This window comes from Ahaetulla prasina, chromosome 9 (assembly GCF_028640845.1).
Source record: "Ahaetulla prasina isolate Xishuangbanna chromosome 9, ASM2864084v1, whole genome shotgun sequence".
NCBI lineage: Eukaryota > Metazoa > Chordata > Lepidosauria > Squamata > Colubridae > Ahaetulla > Ahaetulla prasina.
This window is the reverse complement of record NC_080547.1, coordinates 34,790,471-34,810,864: the sequence shown is the minus strand read 5'-3', so window position 1 is coordinate 34,810,864 and position 20,394 is coordinate 34,790,471. Positions and strand designations below refer to the sequence as shown.

The window sequence follows — 20,394 nt, the reverse complement described above, 5'->3', positions numbered from 1 at the left end:
AATTTGGGCATTGTAGTGGTGAAATCTAGGAGTGGAAGGCAGGAGGGAAGGGCTCTTTCCCAGGGAAATAAGAGGCAGATCAGCAATGAGTCCTTGGATTGCAGAAAGAAGCCCAGAGAGGATCCTCCCCAAAATTTTCACAGGATGTATCCAATGGTTACTCAGAGTGTACTTTAGTCTGGCAAGATTCCTGTCTATAGGAGAGCAGCAGTAAAGAAACTACTCTCAGCACTTAACCATGTTGTTCTTGTTCCTTTTGCCTGAGCAGTCTGAAACAATATTTCAGTAATCATTTCAAAATTACATCAAAAGCAAGATGTACATCTTTGACCATTTAGGGTGAGTTCAGGGGGTCAAAATTAAATTCTGTTCAGAAATAGGTAGTCTTATATACAATTATCTTTCAATGTCAGCATCCTAAATTCCAAAAACAGATTAATTGGAAACAGTTGTCACAGCATATTAATATAAAGAAAGTTATTTGTGTCGTGACAAACTTTTTTAAAAGGTAACAACATTTGTTTCTGCTTGACAATCCATTGCATAATGTACTTTTTCCTCAAACATTCAGTTCCTCAACCTTTCCAGCTTTGGAGATGGATTGGGGGTGGGGGGGAGGGGTTGGTTCCATATGAGAAGAAGGGTCATGTGTGTGCACAGCTCCATTTGTGTGAGCAGTGGGCACATGCACCATCTCATGCAAATGGAGCATTTTCGCCCGTGCTTGCTCGCTGCCCATGCAAGTGAGATGCACATCCACCATTTCCAAGGCCCAGAAGTGGTTTGTGGCCCAGGGTTTGGGGGGTCCCGCTCTAAGTGCTAATATTTTACCAAGCTGTCTCCCTATAAATGTCTTCTTCAAAGAACCAACATTTCTGAAAATCAAGTATTTTGACCAGGGAGTATAACAAGCAGTTTTCTAATTATCTGATGATGACCAAGATTCTTGTGGGCTGCTAGGAGCAACTTCTCTAAACAGCCTTTTGTTTATTGTTTTCTTTAGCAAGACAGATACTTGGATGTCAAAAAATACATTGAGTTTTACGTAGTTGTGGACAATGCAATGGTAAGTATCCTGGATATCATTCCATTTTTTTCTACGTTGATTTCTGCCTTTTTTAATCTCGGCATTTTTGAAGGCATTAACAAACATCCTAACTGGATTTTTTCTAAAATGTGCTTCATCATAAACTTTGATATTTTTTTGTTATTGGAACCAACCAATATTTAAAAAGCTAAGAGACATTTCTAAATATACTCTAATTCACACATTTGTTTTTTTTGGATTCCATCTAAATTTATTTTTATCTCACATTGGTTAAACAATTCTATGGGTTTCTTTGAAACATTCCTGAACTATTTGTTTATCCAAGTTGACAACACATGAAGAGTAAGATGTCTAGTGGAGAATGCTTATCTTACACTTCTCTAAATATGGAAATATGGCATCCAATTTAGGAAAGCAGTAGGCTGACCAAAATTTTCTCCAACCAGGAGAAGAGCCCATGCTTGCTGCTGAAAAGTTAATAATCTTAATATATTAATGGCACAAATGTAAATTAAAAGATCAGCACAAAAGAATTCTTTGGACTGCTTGGATAAAAAGTATTTTTGTTGAAATCAGCAAATTCAATGATCCTTTCACTGATATGTTCTTTCTCTCCCTCCTTCTCTCCCTTCTTCCTATAATTATGATCTCATCTTAATTTTTTTTTTGGTCTTTTCTGTAGTACAGGAACTACAGCCGCAATTTAACTACTATAAGAACAAGAATATTTGAAACTGTCAACATTGTAAATAGGGTAAGAGGACATGGCAATGATTTCACTTGTTAGATTTAAACTTCTCTCAGTCCCATCTCAGATTCTCACTGTGTTCACACAACACACTAACCAGGTAAAGAGAGCTAGGAGATGGACTTCTATAAGAATGCTACCTTTTGGGGCTTCGAGTCAAGCAAAACTGGGTCATTTGGCCAGTTGGTGATCCAGCATTGTAAGGCCATCTCAGAAAATAGTTTATTAGGTTAATAAGCCTCTTATGTGGTGGTTCCCTTGGAGACATTTCATTATGTGACTAAACAACTTACTTGAGTAAGCAAAGAAGCAAACTCAGAGAGTACCAAGGACTCCACAACTGAGTCCAGAGCTCCAGAGATTTCTCTTCTATGGATGCCTACATCTTTTATTTTTCTACCTGCCCATAGAAGCCAATGTCAGTTGCTTTTTAATCTTGAAAGGTTTCTCAAGGTTTACTTGCATTTGAGTTTCTGATTGTTGCCATGTTCACCTGACAGATTTACAGACCTTTGAATATTCATGTAGCACTGATTGGCCTAGAAATTTGGTCCAACCGAGATAAAATTAACGTGCAATCAGCATCGGGTGTCACTTTGGACTTATTTGGAGAATGGAGAGAAACAGATTTGCTGCCCCGCAAAAGGAATGATAATGCTCAGTTACTCACGTACGTCTCATTGTGGGGAAAGGGAGTGGGGGTATCTGGGAGTGGGGGATTATGGAAGGTTAGTGCTTGCACAGCTTCCACTCTATGCTTTATACTTTAAACCATATGTGAACTATATTTCTGGGTCAACCACTTTCTTTTTTTGTAGATGAGAGCTGGTTTTGAGAAGTCCTTGAATGATTGCTGGTCAAAAACTCAGCTTGATTTCATTTCACCTGGATTTAAAATTGAAACTCAAATGATTATCCTGCTATGCTTTGGCTGTGCTTACACATGCATTTTTCATTCCATTAAGAAATGTTTTGGTTCCCAGTTTGCATTCATTAAATGAATGCTTGCATTACACAACTGATAAACCAAGAATAAAGCAGAATAATAAAACACCTAATCTATTTTTAGAGCTTAGCAATAGCACAGCTGAAGAGCCAACTTGGTCCAAAGATGCTTCCATGGTCAAGTGGCCAGCATGATTAAATACCAAAAGCACATGGAATGCTATTACCTTCCCACCAAAATGGTGCCTATTTATCCATTTATTTTTTTGTGCTTTGGAATTGCTTGCTTAGCAGGAGTTGGAGCAATGACGGGACCTCATTGCATCAAGCATTACTTACGGTAGATCTCAAACTGTCCACTTTCCAGTCAACAAGCCCAGTTTCTTAACTGCTCAGTTCTGCACCCAATCAGCCTATATATTGTCATACAATTAACACAGTTATTGTTTTATATATCTATAAGATATATAAAATAACAATTGTGTGGTGAGCAATCTAATAGGATACGTGCATAGCAAGTAGGTCTTATGAAATATCTTAGGGGCTAGGTGGAGGGGAGATCTAAGTGCAAGGGAGAATGTTAAAATATACCCCAAAAAAATCCATTTTATGTTTGCCACAGATGTTGATTTGACTTTTCACCCAATCACCTCTTCCAAACCCATCCATTCTTCAATAACCCCACACTAAATTGATAGACAAAATCTATTAAATAAATATGTATTGGGGGTTGGTTTTCATAGTTTATGGAATTTAAATTAACCTAGTGGACTGGATTCAGACAACATGCTAACCCCTGTCCCCAACCTAATTCACGCTACCAGCCAGATCACCATATAGTGAAAATGCATCCTGAATAAGTTTAACAGATCTGCTTCGTTAAATGGCTTCTGAGACTAGAGCCTAAAATAAATTCTAACATTTTGAAAACTGGTAGTAACTGAGGATAGGACGAGGGGTTTGCAAAAAGCCATAGAGAGTTATATATATGCCCTAAGACTACAAAATATGCTTCTATCATCTATAAATTTTAATCCCCTCACCTTCTTTCTTACAGGAGAATTGACTTCGATGGATATACTGTAGGACTTGGTTACGTGGGCACCCTCTGCGTGCCCATGTATTCTGCAGCAATTGTTCAGGTCAGTCAAAAGGATACCTGTTAGCTATTTGTACTCAAGTGAAAACTTATATACAGGCATAACTTCTTTACAAATAAAGTATCTTCTTATTTTTGATCCATGTCATTTTCATCCATATTTATTTGTGGATTTGACATCTCCAAGTCCTCAATGATGGCATTTTGGCACAATGCATTCTAGATATATTGTAGATCAAGCTTCTTGTATGCAATGAGCTATGTATCAGAAGGTGACAATATATTATAATGTTACTGGATCAGGAAGAGTCAAACGGTGCTCTATTTTTTTATTCAGAAAGAACATCTCATTCTTAAGTCTGTTTAGGACTTCATCCTTCAATATCCTGAAAATGCTAACTCACACAAAAAATGTTGAATAAGTTGCCTGCAAGTTTTAGTAACTAAATAAATGCAGAAAGCAAGTGAATGCGTAGGTTTTGATCTTCTTCTGTGCTGTAGCTTCTGGGCTTTAAAGTTTTTTTTTTCTAGATGTATTTGTGTATGTTCTGGAGTCTTGGTGAGCAAACATGCATTCAGAAGACCTAGAGGAGTTCTGAGATGGTATCCTCGACTCAAAATTTGTCACTTAGTCACCAATTTTAGACACTTAGTGTTAATAATAATTGGATTCACTTTCAGTTTCTTAATGGACTAACAATAAACAAAGTATTCTCTTTTCTTCAGGATCATAGCGAAAGAATAGATTTGATGGCATCTACAGTGGCCCATGAGTTGGGTCATAATCTGGGCATTAATCATGACACAGCTTCCTGTAATTGCGCTGCTAACGCATGCGTTATGTCTCCATCAATAGCGTAAGGATTGTGGAACACTTTTTATGCCTTTCCAATTAAGTTATTGTTAAATACTTGCAATTAATTGTTAAATATACTAAGGACTTACAAAAATGAAATAGTCAGGAAGTTAGAAAAAAAGAGGGTTTGGATCAACGGTGAAATCTACTTACTTTCGCTACCGGTTTGGGTGTGCTCCCGCACAGATGCATGCGCAGATGGTTAAAAAATGGGATGTAATGACATCCTGGTGGGTGCGCAGAGCCTCCTGCCGCTGGTGCTACCGGGTTTGGTGAGTCGGATAGAAATGGGGGGATTTCACCACTGGTTTGAGTCATTTGTGTGTCACTTTACCATGTGTAGTGAAAATGTGTCATATTTAGAAAGGTAGAACTGCTCTCGACAACCGAATAGCCATCATTCAGCAGCTTCCTCCAAAACACAGGAGTTTAAAGAAAGAGCATAGGAAGCATAGCCCAAGAAACCAAATATGAATATCTGTGATGGATAAAAGAGAGAAGCAGGTTAGACATTCCTAAAATGGGAAGCAAAATGGGGTGGAAAATATTCTGAACATACAACAGACCACATACAAGTCTTTTTGAACAAGTTATCAGTCAAGTACATAATTAAAACACATTTCAAATTTCACCCCCTCATTGTATTGTTTAACCAATATTTTCCCCTTCCCCTCTTAAAATTTTATTATTTGCACATTTCTATCAAAACATCCATTCTACCCCTCTATCCTGAGATTGATGTTAAATCAAGTCTAGTTCCCTCATTTTTGCCCCCTTTCTTGCCCCCCGCTTCTTCATTAAACAAAATACAACCATAATTATCTCTAATTTTATCAAAGACAGACCAGTAACTAAAAAAGAAAATAAGGATAAGGTAATATCTAAAGAAATCTTTCACACATTAAATCTCACCTTTTAGTTTCAAAAAGGTCTCCCATCACTTATTATTTAATATAATATAATATAATATAATATAATATAATATAATATAATATAATATAATATAATATAATATAATATAATATAATATAATATAATATAATATAATATAATATAATATAATATAATATAATATAATATAATAATATAATATAATAATATAATAATATAATAATATAATATAATATAATATAATATAATATAATATAATATAATATAATATTATAATATAATATAATATAATATAATATAATATAATATAATATAATAAAATATAATATAATATAAAATAATATAATATAATATAATATAATATAATATAATATAATATAATATAATATAATATAATATAATATAATATAACAACAGAGTTGGAAGGGACCTTGGAGGCCTTCTAGTCCAACCCCCTGCCCAGGCAGGAAACCCTACACCATCTCAGTCAGATGGTTATCCAACATTTTCTTAAAAATTTCCAGTGTTGGAGCATTCGCAACTTCTGCAGGCAAGTCGTTCCACTTATTAATTGTTCTAACTGTCAGGAAATTTCTCCTTAGTTCTAAGTTGCTTCTTTCTTTGATCAGTTTCCACCCATTGCTTCTTGTTCTATCCTCAGGTGCTTTGGAGAACAGCCCGACTCCCTCTTCTTTGTGGCAACCCACAAATTTCATAATCCCATTCCAAATAAAAGAAAAAAAATTAAAATAATAAACAAAATGAAAAGAGCAAAGTGAAAAGGAGCGAACATGTCTAATTTCTCACATAATTTCATGCTTATATTCAAATATTCTATTGAAAGTTTTATCTCAAATTATTTCAATTTGATTACATATGCTTAAAACTTTCATATTTTCATCTTATTAAATTTCTTAATACCCCATTCCTCCTTTTCTCAACATTTTTATAATCCTCTGATGATCTTTAATACACATTTTAGCTTTACATTATTATATCATGCTTTTTGTATTCTTAACTATCATTGCTGCAAGCAGCTCTTGTCTTTCCTAAAATATTATTAATATTCCAGTTCTGTAGTCATTTCTTATATTTCTTGCTTACTTCTCTTGTTTTCCATTGTTTTCTGCTTTGTTCTTTGCTGTTATAAGTCTTAAAGGTCAGCCATCTGGTTGCTAAAATTCTCCTTTGAAATTGTCCTGAAATCACAAAGACATTTCCCTCCTGTATTTCTTCTTCTGCCTTTAGGTGTCAGTCTTTAGTCTACAGTTGCAATCCACAATTAACAAAGTATCCATTTTGTCTAAGATAGAGATGCACCTTTTTCTTCTGCATCAATTTGTTTCCCTTTTTCAGTCCAGTTTAAATAGTTTCATTGCAATCCTTTAAGTCCAAATTTGTAAAGAATAGAGGAACTGGGAGATGTTCGAATAAAATCCATTTTTAAAGTCTTAGTTAAGTCCTTTCTTTTTTCTTCTTGCTTGTAATTTTTAAATAATCGATAAAAACCTCCAAAATTCTCCAAAGTCAATTTTAATTAGAAGTCTTATTTTCTCTGTTTTCTCTATTTAATTAGGGCTCTAGACTTAGGTTCCAAGCCAAATTTGTCAGATTTTAAGTATCATTAATTATTTCCTTCCATTTTCATTTCCTGTTTAAATTAGCCACTATTTCTCAATTTGTCTTTAAAAGCTTATTGGCAAAATTACTCCAAGTGCCCCTTCGTGAGCTGGTATTAACTCACCCAGCTTCAATATTTTGTTCAGTGTTTGTGCTTTATCCTCCTGCCAGTTCTTTGTGACTGTCCCGACTTCAGGCAGCTGGTGATGGCTGTGGTCCTCCTCGCTGGGTCGAGGGAAAAAAGCCAGAGCTGCAGGGAATTTACAACTTTGTTGTTCATTCCAGCGGTTCCCTTCATTCTTCACTGCCCCTGCAGGGCAGCTATGGTCCAAGCCGGACCCCCATATTGAGGGGATTTTCAGTGCTCACCCCGGATATCTCAGGGTTCGTGTCCGTTCCGTTGTGACGCTGGCCATGCCTACTCCTTTGTGTTCTTGTATTCAAGAACTAACTTGGTGGCCAATTTTTGTATTCCTAAAGATTTGTATTAACATTAGGAAGCTGCTTGGGTGGGCTTATGATGCCATGTTTGCATCCATTTAAATATGCAGTTTTAGTGGTCAGTGGGACGTTGCTGATATTATGACCTTTCAACAAAAGAAATGAACAATGAATATTTTAAGGCAAATAGAGTTAGTATACTTAGCTTTCTATTTGCCACAAAGTATTCATTGTTATAAAAACTACTATCCCTCCAAAAGAAGAAAAGAAAAACAAAATTCCACTGTTCCGTTAGCTATTTTGTTAGCTTAGAGAAAAAAAAATCACTAATAAATCACTTTGTTAGCGTTAGAGGATAAAATCACTGTATTTCTTCATTAGCCTTTGTATATGTTTTTGCAATGAATTCTGTTCCTAGTCCAAATATGGATGATGTCCTGATCTTGTTTTGTTTCATTTCTACAGTTCAAATCCTTTAGATGTGTTCAGCTCTTGTAGTATCCAGGAATACCAGACTTATCTTACTAATCAAAGTCCACAATGCATTCTCAACAAACCTTTGAGCACAGATATTGTTGCACCTGCAGTTTGTGGAAATTACTTTGTGGAAGTGGGAGAAGAATGTGACTGTGGGTCTCCTGAGGTAATGGGTGATTTACCTCTCCAAGAAAACCCTTCCGTACTGAAAACCCCTATTTTGTTGACATGGCCACATTATCTGTCCCACTATTTTCTTGAGCTGCTTCCTCCCAGAATTTATGACCTTTAATCTACACTCTGATTCCTAATAATATTTTTATAAGAACAGTAATTTAGTGAAGTGTTTCTTTATATTGTTAGATATACATGCAATAATGTCCTTGAGAGACAAAAGGAGGAGGAAAAGTCTACTCGATGGTCACATAAGAAGTAGATTCTTTTCACATAGGAAATATCAGCTATGTCTGTTTCACACAGATATCCCATCATCCATTTGCAATAAGAAACTGTTTATGTATTTGGTAGCATGAACCCATAAGAGGGAACACATCGCAGAAATATCTTTTTCCTTGGCAGTTTCCCTCTTCAAAATAGACCAATTCAAAAAGACCAGGCCAAAGCCTATGACATCATTTGGTATGCTTTGGTTTTCAGGATTGTCAAAATGCCTGCTGCAACGCTACAACTTGTAAACTGCGAGATGGAGTACAGTGTGAATTTGGAGAGTGTTGTGAACAATGCAGAGTAAGACATGTTTATTTTTAACACCGAGAGAGATTGTACCCTGCTCCATACTAGCCATTACAATGTGTTAAGCAATAGTCTTCATCCATTTGTATATTATATACAAAGTCAACTTTTTATTGCCCCCAATAATCTGGGTCCTCATTTTACCTACCTTATATAGGATGGAAGGCTGAGTCAACCTTGGGCCTGGTGGGACTTGAACTTGCAGTAATTGCAAGCAGCTGTTAATAACAGACTGTCTTAGTCTGCTGAGCCACCAGAGGCCCTTGGCTGTTTTCTTTGAGCAAACCATTTTAACCTATTTCCTATCCCTTCTACCAGTTTATTTGACCCTTTTGAAATTATCCATAGGGAGGATAATTTAACAAAATTTCAGCCTTGTCTCAATCTAAAATGCATTTTTTTGGCATGTTAAATCACGTCTGTGAAAATAATATATTTGTTCTTTGACTGAGTTTGCATGGAATCCCAATTTAAATAAGGGTGGGCAATGTTTGAGATTGATGCCCTAACTCAGCTTCCTGACTTTCTGGAAGAATCCACGAGTTACTGCCGTATATTCCTCAATCCGAAAAGAGAACTCTTGGAAAGCATTAACCCTGTGAATTTTTCCATTTCGGAGACAGCCTCCTGTAGCACAACTTCAGGCTTTTCCTCCAAACTTTTTAAAAAAGGCTTCTTTACATCCATTCCATATTCCAAGTCCTGATTACTTTGGTTAATTTCCTCCAAACTCTCATCCAAAACGCCTCCATTTTTTTCCAATTCGTATTGTTGAATAATTAAATACATTCTTTCTGTATAATCCTGTATAAAGTCACGAATCCATTCTTCTGAAAAAACCTTCATGGCAAAGTTCTTGCTGAAAATCCCCTTATGAAATACTTAAACAAACTAAAATAATCCAACAATCCACAGTCCAGTACAATAAGATAAAATCTCCATTCAGTTTCACTTTCTCAACAAGTAAATGCCATTTTATTTCATTGTGTTGATTGTAGATGAGAGGAAAAAAAATTATTATTATTATTTATTTATTTTTGCAAAAAATTTTTTAATTTTTCCATAATAATTCCCACAATCTGACCAGTGTACAATACAATCACTTATCCAACAATCAGTCCTATACTCAAATTATACTCAGTCAGGGCTGCTCGACTGCCACTCCCCCCTTTAATCCTTTCTTCCCTTCTCATCCTTCTTAAACTTCCCCCACCACCTTCTCCTCACTTTCCTACTTCCCCTCCTCTTTCCCACTTCTCACTACCATCCTTTCTAACCCTCTATCTTCTCCTTCTTCTCCTCCTCCTATCCTTTCTTCTCCTCCTTCTTTCCTCCCTACCCACCTACCTACCTACTTTCTTCCTTCTTTACTCCTCTTTCCTTACCCTTTCTCTTCGGGAGTGTTTGCCGAGCAGTCCCGACATTACACCATTCCAACTTGTTTAATTCTACCATTATTCCTGTACAATGGCAACCAATCAATTTATAGCCTCCCCCTTCCCGGCCCCCTTCCGCCCCGCCGCGAGACTTCCCAGAACAGAATACAGGGTATTGTAACTAACAAACATAATCTAAAATATAACATAAAACATATTCTATTTCACACCATCACACTATCAATTCCTTCTTTCTTAAACTAATACATAATAATTCCTAACTTCACTCAAAACTAATTGATATTTTTAATCTGATACTTATTTTGAATATAATCAATCCACTTCCTCCATTCCAATATATATTTTTCTTGTGTACAGTCTTTCAAGTAGGCAGAAATTTTGCCATTTCTGCTAAATTTGATACTTTACTAATCCATTCTCCAATTGTAGGTAAGTCTTCTTTCTTCCAATATTGTGCAATCAATAATCTTGCAGCAGTTATTAAATTCAGAATCAGTTTTGTCTCTATAACAGTGCAATCTGAGATTATTCCTAATAAAAGAACTGTGGAACAAACTTGATCTTCTTTTCAAAATGTTCTGCATAATCCACCATATTTTTAATCCAAAAGGCTTTAACTTTTTGCAAGTCCACCATATATGATAATAGGTAGCATCCTCACAATCACATCTCCAACATTTTGCTTTCACATTTGGATACATACATGACAGTTTTTAGGATCTAAATGCCATCTATAAAACATTTTATAAAATTTTCTCTTAAATTTTGTGCTTGCGTGAATTTAACATTCCTCACCCAAATTTTTCCCATGTTTCTAACATTATAGGTTGTTGAAAATTTTGTGCCCATTTTACCATACAATCTTTAACCAACTCCATTTCTGAATCAATTTCAACCAATACATTATATAATCTCTTTATATGCTGTTGACCTTGATCTTTTATTTGTTTTACCAGATTATCATCACTTTGCCTTATACCAATTTTCTGATCTATTTTCCATCTAGATTGCAATTGTCCATACTGGAACCATGTATAATTTCTTCCTTCATCCCTCAATTTCTCCCTAGATTTCAACTGTAATTCCCCTTTTTCCATAGTCAAAAGCTCTTTGTAAGTGATAACTTCCATTTTTTGTAATATATTTATATTCTCTATCATATGTCTGGGGATGGTCCATATTGGTATCTTTCCATCTAACTTATATTGATATTTTTTCCAAATCCTCAACAACGCACTTCTAACCATATTATTCTTAAATGTCTTATCAATTTTCTTGTCATATATTACATATGCGTGCCATCCATATAACAAACCATAACCTTTATGGATTTATTAAGGGGAGACAGATGAGATATAATATGAGACAAATTGTAAATTTACTTGAATATTTGGAAGGAAACAGCCAGGTTTCAGCAGCATTCCTCTTTTTGGATGCCGAAAAAGCTTTTGATAGATTGGATTGGCAGTTTTTGTTTAAAGTAATAGAAAAAATGCAATTTGGGGATTATTTTATTCAAGCAATTAAGGCTATATATCAAAAGCAAACAGCTCAAATAATAGTAAATGGTGGATTAACAGAATCTTTCAAGATTGAGAAAGGGACTAGACAAGGATGTCCCTTGTCACCATTATTATTCATTCTAACTTTGGAAATATTATTGAGTAAGATACGTGGTTTAGATCGAATAAAAGGAATTAGAATTAAAAATCAAGATTATAAATTAAGAGCGTTTGCAGATGATTTGGTTGTTTCTTTATCTCAACCAATACATTCAGCTGTATATTTGATGGAGACAATTGATCAGTATAGTAAGGTATCTGGGTTTAAAGTGAATCAACAGAAGACAAAATGATAATTAAAAATATGAATACACATCAGAGGAAGAATTAGAAAGAATAACTGGATATGAAGTAGTTAAAAGGTTAAATACTTAGGAGTATACATTACAGCATCGAATGTAAAATTATATAAAACAATTATGAGGTATTGTGGGGAAAAGTAATTAAAGAAATGGAGAAATGGAAGAAGTTACAATTATCATTGTTGGGAAGAGTGGCAGCTATAAAAATGAATGTTTTGCCTAGATTTTTATTTTTGTTTCAAATGATTCCAATTTTGAAGAAAGATGCAAATTTACAAGAATGGCAAAAAGGGATTAATAAATTTGTATGGAAGGGTAAAAAACCGAGGATAAAGTTAAAAATAATGCAAGACGTTAGTGAAAGAGGGGGTTTAAAAATGCCTAATTTGAAATTGTACTATGATGCAGTTGTTTTAACTTTAATTTCTGATTGGATTAATTTAACAGAGGAAAGGATTTTGAATATAAAATTATTATTTTTTTAAAAGAAAAAATAGAAGTCAGATTTAATACTTGCAATTTAAATGACTGATCTCCTGTGTTTTATTCTGTCTGCTTATAAATATCCATAACAATCAATTGAAGCAGAAGTGGTCGCTCTCTTCTCTGTCTGCTTAAAGCAGAAACACACTGGGGCTGGAGCTTTGCAGAAGGAATTCCAGGGAACTTTCCCTTTCGAGTTCCCCAAACGGGGCCTCTAGAGAGAGCTCTACCTTTCCTTCTCCTGCTCTTTCCCTTCTCCTTACCGGGGAAGGTACTTTCAGCCGTTGATTTCGCCGGCTTTTACAGAATCCCAGCGCGGGCGCCCTTAGGGCGTCCTTCGGAGAGAGCGGAGCCACCAGAAGCCTCGATTTCTGCCTTTTTTAATTTGGACATTTTTGAAGACATTAACAAACATCTTAACTGGATTTCTCCTAAAATGTGCTTTATCATAAACTTTGATATTTTTTTGTTATTGGAGCCAACCAATATTTACAAAGTTAGGAGACATTTCTAAATATACTCTAATTTGCACATTTGTTCTTCTTGGATTCCATCTAAATTTATTTTTATCCCACACTGGTTAAACAATTCTATGGGTTTCTTTGAAACATTCCTGCACTATCCAATACACAAGGCTCCTTGGTATTCTGAGGAACTGAGAAAGATGAAGCACCGGAAAAGATGCCTAGAGAGTGGTTGGAGGGCCAGTCGTTCTGAATCCGACCCGACACTAGTAAGGTCTTATGTTCAGACCTACTTAGTGGCGATAAGAGCGGCAAAACGTGAGTATTTTTCCGTTCTTCTTGCATCGGCAGAGAATTGCCCAGCCGCCCTGTTTAGGGTGACCCACTCCCTCCTCCATCTGAGAGCACGGGAGGACCCTTTGCAAGGGCGTGCTGAGGATTTCGGACAATATCTGCATGATAAAATTGCTCAGATTCGGGATGGTCTGGACTCTGACTGGGTGGATTCGGGCGGGATGACGGAGATAGGTCTTGAGGATGTTATCTGGGAAGGGTTCGATACCGTTGCTCCTGAAGACATGGACAGGATACTGGGGAGGCTGAACGTGACCACATGTTTATTGGACCCGTGTCCCTCCTGGCTGGTATTGACCACCCGGGAGGTTACACAAGGCTGGCTTCAGGGAATTGTCAACACTTCCTTGACAGAGGGTGTCTTCCCTGCCGCCTTGAAAGAGGCCGTAGTGAGGCCCCTCCTCAAGAAGCCCTCCCTGGATCCAGCTGTTCTAGCGAACTATCATCCCGTCTCCAACCTTCGCTTTGTGGCGAAGGTTGTAGAGAGTGTGGTGACGCGACAACTCCCACAGTACCTGGATGAAACTGCCTATCTTGACCCATTTCAGTCCGGCTTCCGGCCTGGGTACAGCACGGAGATGGCATTGGTCGCGTTGGTGGATGATCTCTGGAGGGCTTGGGACAGGGGTTGCTCCTCTGTCCTGGTCCTATTAGATCTCTCAGCGGCCTTCAATACTATCGACCATGGTATTTTGCTGCGCAGGTTGGAGGGGTTAGGAGTGGGGGACACAGTTCTATGGTGGTTCTCCTCCTATCTTTCTGACCGGTCGCAGACGGTGTTTGCAGGAGGGCAGAGATCGGCCGTGAGGCGCCTCATATGTGGGGTGCCACAGGGGTCGGTTCTCTCGCCTCTTCTGTTCAACATCTATGTGAAGCTGCTAGGTGAGATCATCCGTGGTTTTGGGGTGCGATGCCATCTGTACGCTGATGATACTCAGCTGTACATTTCCACCCCAAACCATCCCAACGATGCCGTTGAAGTGATGTCCCGGTGTCTGGAGGCCGTGCGGGTCTGGATGGGGAGAAACAGGCTTCGACTCAACCCTTCCAAGACAAAGTGGCTATGGATACTGGCGTCCCAGTATAGCCAGCTAACACCATCACTGACGGTTGGGGGCGATTCATTGGCATGCAATCTAGGCATCCTCCTGGATGCATGGCTGTCTTTAGAAGAGCATATGACGGCCGTTGCCAGGGGGGCTTTTTATCAGCTTCGCCTGATACGCCAGTTGCGTCCCTTCCTGGACCGGGATTCCGTATGCATGGTCACTCATGCTCTCGTCACTTCCCGCCTGGACTACTGTAAGGCTCTCTACATGGGGCTCCCCTTGAAGAGCGCCTGGAGGCTCCAACTGGTTCAGAATGTGGCCGCGCGGGTAATAGTGGGAGCAACTCGAGGCTCCCATGTAACACCTGTCCTGCGCGAGCTGCACTGGCTTCCGGTGGTCTTCCGGGTGCAATTCAAGGTGTTGGTTATCACCTTTAAAGCGCTCCATGGCATAGGACCGGGTTATCTACGAGACCGCCTGCTGATACCAATAGCCTCCCATCGACCCGTTCGCTCCCATAGAGAGGGTCTCCTCAGGGTGCCGTCGGTCAAACAATGTAGACTGGCGACCCCTAGGGGGAGAGCCTTCTCCATGGGGGCTCCTGCCCTCTGGAATGAGCTGCCTCCGAGGATACGTCAACTTCCTGATCTCCAGACCTTTTGCCGTGAGCTAAAGACCTTTCTATTTTATCGTGCAGGACTGGCTTAATGAAGTTTCTTTTATTGGGGTTTTATTATAGTCTTCAATTTCTTCAGCCTTTAATTTAATTAGTTTTTTAATGTTTTTTTAACTTTTCTGATTTGTGCTTTTTACCCTGGCTGTAAACCGCCCTGAGTCTTTCAGGAGAACGGCGGTATATAAATTAAATTAAATAAATAAGTAAGTTGACAACACATGAAGAGTAAGATGTCTAGTGGAGAATGCTTATCTTACACTTCTCTAAATGTGGAAATATGGCATCTAATTTAGGAAAGCAGTAGGCTGACCAAAATTTTCTCCAACCAGGAGGTGAGTTTATGTATGCTGCTGAAAAGTTAATAATCTTAATATATTAATGGCACAAATGTAAATTAAAAGATCAGCACAAAAGAATTCTTTGGACTGCTTGGATAAAAAGTATTTTGTCTAAATCAGCAAATTCAATGATCCTTTCACTGATATGTTATTTCTCTCCCTCCTTCTCTCCCTTCTTCCTATAATTATGATCTCATCTTAACTTTTTTTTGTCTTTTCTGTAGTACAAGAACTACAGCCGCAATTTAACTACTATAAGAACAACAGTATTTGAAACTGTCAACATTGTAAATAGGGTAAGAGAACATGGCAATGATTTCACTTGTTAGATTTAAACTTCTCTCAGTCCCATCTCAGATTCTCACTGTGTTCACACAACACACTAACCAGGTAAAGAGAGCTAGGAGATGGACTTCTATAAGAATGCTACCTTTTGGGGCTTCGAGTCAGGCAAAACTGGGTCATTTGGCCAGTTGGTGATCCAGCATTGTAAGGCCATCTCAGAAAATAGTTTAATTCAATAACTAGGTTAATAAGCCTCTTATGTGGTTGTTCCCTTGGAGACATTTCATTATGTGACTAAACAACTTTCTTGAGTAAGCAAAGCAGCAAACTCAGAGAGCACCAAGGACTCCACAACTGAGTCCAGAGCTCCAGAGATTTCTCTTCTACGGATGCCTAGATCTTTTTTTTTTAACCTGCCCATAGAAGCCAATGTCAGTTGCTTTTTAATCTTGAAAGGTTTCTCAAGGTTTACTTACATTTGAGTTTCTGATTGTTGCCATGTTCACCTGACAGATTTACAGAGCTTTGAATATTCATGTAGCACTGATTGGCCTAGAAATTTGGTCCAACCGAGATAAAATTAACGTGCAATCAGCATCGGATGTCACTTTGGCCTTATTTGGAGAATGGAGAGAAACAGATTTGCTGCCACGCCAAAGGAATGATAATGCTCAGTTACTCACGTACGTCTCATTGTGGGGAAATGGAGTGGGGGTATCTGGGAGTGGGGGATTATGGGAAGGTTAGTGCTTACACAGCTTCCGCTCTATGCTGTATACTTTAACCCATATGTGAACTATATTTCTGGGTCGAACTATTTTTGAGAAGTCTTAAATGACTGCAGGTCAAAAACTCAGGTTGATTTCATTTCACCTGGATTTAAAATTGAAACTCAAATGATTATCCTGCTATGCTTTGGCTGTGCTTACACATGCATTTTCATTCGATTAAGTAATGTTTTGGTTCCCAGTTTGCATCAATTAAATGAATGCTTGAATTACACAACTGATAAACCAAGAATAAAGCAGAATAATAAAACACCTAATCTATTTATAGAGCTTAGCAATAGCACAGCTGAAGAGCCAACTTGGTCCAAAGATGCTTCCATGATCAAGTGGCCAGCATGATTAAATGCCAAAAGCACATGGAATGCTATTACCTTCCCACCAAAATGGTGCCTATTTATCTACTTATTTTTCTCTGCTTTGGAATTGCTTGATTAGCAGGAGTTGGAGCAAGTAATTGGACCTCACTGCATCTGGCATTACTTACCGTAGGTCTCAAACTGTCCACTTTCCAATCAACAAGCCCAGTTTCTTAACTACTCAGTTCTGCACCCAATCAGCCTATACAATTGACACAGTTATTGTTTTATATATCTATCAGATATTGGGCAAATAACAATTGTGTGGTGAGCAATCTAATAGGATACGTGCATAGCAAGTAGGTCTTATGAAATATCTTAGGGGCTAGATGGAGGGAGATCTAAGTGCAAGGGAGACTGTTAAAATATACCCAAAAAATCCATTTTATGTTTGTCACAGATGTTGATTTGACTTGTCACCCAATCACCTCTTCCAAACCCATCTATTCTTCAATAACCCCACAGCTAAATTGATAGACAAAATCTATTAAATAAATACGTATTGGGGGTTTTCATAGTTAATGGAATTTAAATTAACCTAGTGGACTGGATTCAGACAACATGCTAACTCCTCTCCCCAACCTAATTCACGCTAACACCAGCCAGATCACCATATAGTGAAAATGCATCCTGAATAAGTTTAACAGATCTGCTTAGTTAAATGGCTTCTGAGACTAAAGCCTAAAATGAATTCTAACATTCTGAAAACTGGTAGTAACTGAGGACGGGGCGAGGGGTTTGCAAAAAGCCATAGAGAGTTATGTATGCCCTAAGACTACATAATGTGCTTCTATCGTATATAAATTTTATCCCCCTCCCCTTCTTTCTTACAGGGACATTGACTTCGATGGAGACACTATAGGACTTGGTTATACGGGCAGCCTCTGCATGCCGACGTATTCTGTAGCAATTGCTCAGGTCAGTCGAAAGGATACCTGTTACCTATTTGTACTCAAGTGAAAACTTATATACAGGCATAACTTCTTTACAAATAAAGTATCTTCTTATTTTTGATCCATGTCATTTTCATCCATATTTATTTGTGGATTTGACATCTCCAAGTCCTCAATGATGGCATTTTGGCACAATGCATTCTAGATATATTGTAGATCAAGCTTCTTGTATGCAATGAGCTATATATCAGAAGGTGACAATATATTATAATGTTACTGAATCAGGAGGAGTCAAAAAATTAGGAGTCTAATTTTTTATTCAGAAAGAACAACTCATTCTTAAGTCTGTTTAGGACTTCATCCTTCAATATCCTGAAAATGCTAACTCACAAAAAATGTTGAATATTTTTGGACTGAAGTTGTCTATAAGCTAAATAATGCAGAAAGCAAGTGAATGCATAGGTTTTGATCTTCTCCTGTGCTGTAGCTTCTGGGCTTTAAAGTTTCCTTTTCTGGATATATTTGTGTATGTTCTGGAGTCTTGGTGGGCAAACATGCATTCAGAAGACCTAGAGGAGTTCTGAGATGGTATCCTCAACTCAAAATTTGTCACTTAGTCACCAACCTTAGACACTTAGTGTTAATAATAATTGGATTCACTTTCAGTTTCTTAACGGACTAACAATAAACAAATTATTCTCTTTTCTTCAGGATCATAGCAAAAGAATGCATTTGATGGCATCTACAATGGCCCATGAGTTGGCTCATAATCTGGGCATTAATCATGACACAGCTTCCTGTAATTGCGCTGCTAATGCATGCCTTATGTCTGCAACAATAGCGTAAGGATTGTGGAACACTTTTAATGCCTTTCCAATTAAGTTATTGTTAAATACTTGCAATTAATTATTAAATATACTAAGGACTTACAAAAATGAAATAGGGAGTTAGAAAAAAAGAGGGTTTGGGTCAGTGGTGAAATCTACTTACTTTCGCTACCGGTTTGGGTGTGCTCCCACACAGATGCATGCGCAGATGGTTAAAAAACGGGATGTAATGACATCCTGGTGTGTGCGCAGAGCCTCCCACCGCTGGTGCTACCGGGTTTGGTCAGTCGGATGGAAATGGGGGGATTTCACCACTGGTTTGAGTCATTTGTGTGTCACTTTACCATGTGTAGTTAAAATGTGTCATATTTAAAAAGGTAGAACTGCTCTCGACAACTGAATAGCCATCATTCAGCAGCTTCCTCCAAAACACAGGAGTTTAAAGAAAGAGCATAGGAAGCATAGCCCAAGAAACCAAATATGAATATCTGTGATGGATAAAAGAGGAAAGCATTAAAGACTTTCCTAAAATGGGAAGTAGAATGGGAAAAAATTTTCTGAACCATGGAACAGCAGGAAAACAAAGATAAATTAGTGTCCATGGGGTTTTCCTACCTTTCCCCTTGTAACATAGAAGAGACGTTACATCTCTCTCATATCTTGCAGTCTTCTGAAATCAAGAGGTAGCAATGTACAGGTAGTCATTGACTTACAACCATTTGTTTAGCAACCATTCAAAGTTACAATGGCACTGAAAACAGTGACTTATGACTGGTCCTCACAGTTATAGCCATCACAGCCTCCCTTCAGTTACAGAATCAAAATTTGGGCAGCTGGCAACACCAGCATGTATTTATGATGGTTGTAGCATCCTACATTCATGTAATCATCATTTGTGACTTGCCCAGCTGTCTTCCCATATGCAAAGTCAATGTGATTCACTTAACAGAGTGGCAAAACTGGTTGTAAAACTAAGCATGACTCATTTAACAACTGGCTTGCTTGCCAATGGAAATTCTGTGGAAACAAGTCAAGGACTACCAATATTGGTAACATCAAGAGGGGAAAAGGAAACAAAACAAATCGAAGGAATCTTCTCAGCAATGGTCTTGTGCAAAACTCCCCATAACTTTTGTGTTAGAGTTTTGTGTAGCCTCAGTGAGCATGCCACTTATTGATCAATTTCTGGTTTCTTCTGCTAAAGCCCTAGGACTTCATTGCCTCATATTTCATGCAATGGCTATGAAGTCAGGGAGTATGGAGAAGGCTATGTAGCCTTTCCTGTCCTTACTGAAGGATTTCTGGGCATCATGATTACTTTTTAATACTTCTAGATACTTCATGGTGTTTTGTACAGAAGACCTTGCTTGGAAAACAATTTTGCTCAATAAACGTCACCAAATGGTGGTGCAACTTTGACCTCGAAAGAAGACCATCTTGTCTATTTAATGGCCACCAGCAGATTGTCTTTGTGTTCTTATATTCAAGAACTAACCTGAAAGCCAATTTTTGTATTCCTAAAGATTCGTATTAACATTAGGAAGCTGCTTGGGTGGGCTTATGATACCATGTTTGCATTCATTTAAATATGCAGTTTTAGTGGTCAGTGGGACGTTGCTGATATTATGAAGTTTCAACAAAAGAAATGATCAATGAATACTTTAAGGCAAATAGAGAGTTAGTATACTTAGCTTTTTATTTGCCACAAAGTATTCATTGTTATAAAACTACTATCCTCCAAA

At 37.6% G+C, this 20,394-nt stretch overlaps 1 protein-coding gene across 1 annotated transcript in view; it reads left to right on the top strand.

Moving 5' to 3' along the window:
- LOC131204032 (zinc metalloproteinase-disintegrin-like MTP9) overlaps positions 1 to 20,394 on the top strand; it is a 50,447-nt gene that overhangs the window by 15,094 nt on the left and 14,959 nt on the right. The window contains exons 7-11 of the mRNA XM_058194833.1: positions 1,004 to 1,066; positions 1,731 to 1,802; positions 2,297 to 2,466; positions 3,799 to 3,883; positions 4,567 to 4,697. Coding sequence (XP_058050816.1) covers positions 1,004 to 1,066; positions 1,731 to 1,802; positions 2,297 to 2,466; positions 3,799 to 3,883; positions 4,567 to 4,697 — 521 coding nt within the window. The remainder of the gene's footprint in view (positions 1 to 1,003; positions 1,067 to 1,730; positions 1,803 to 2,296; positions 2,467 to 3,798; positions 3,884 to 4,566; positions 4,698 to 20,394) is intronic.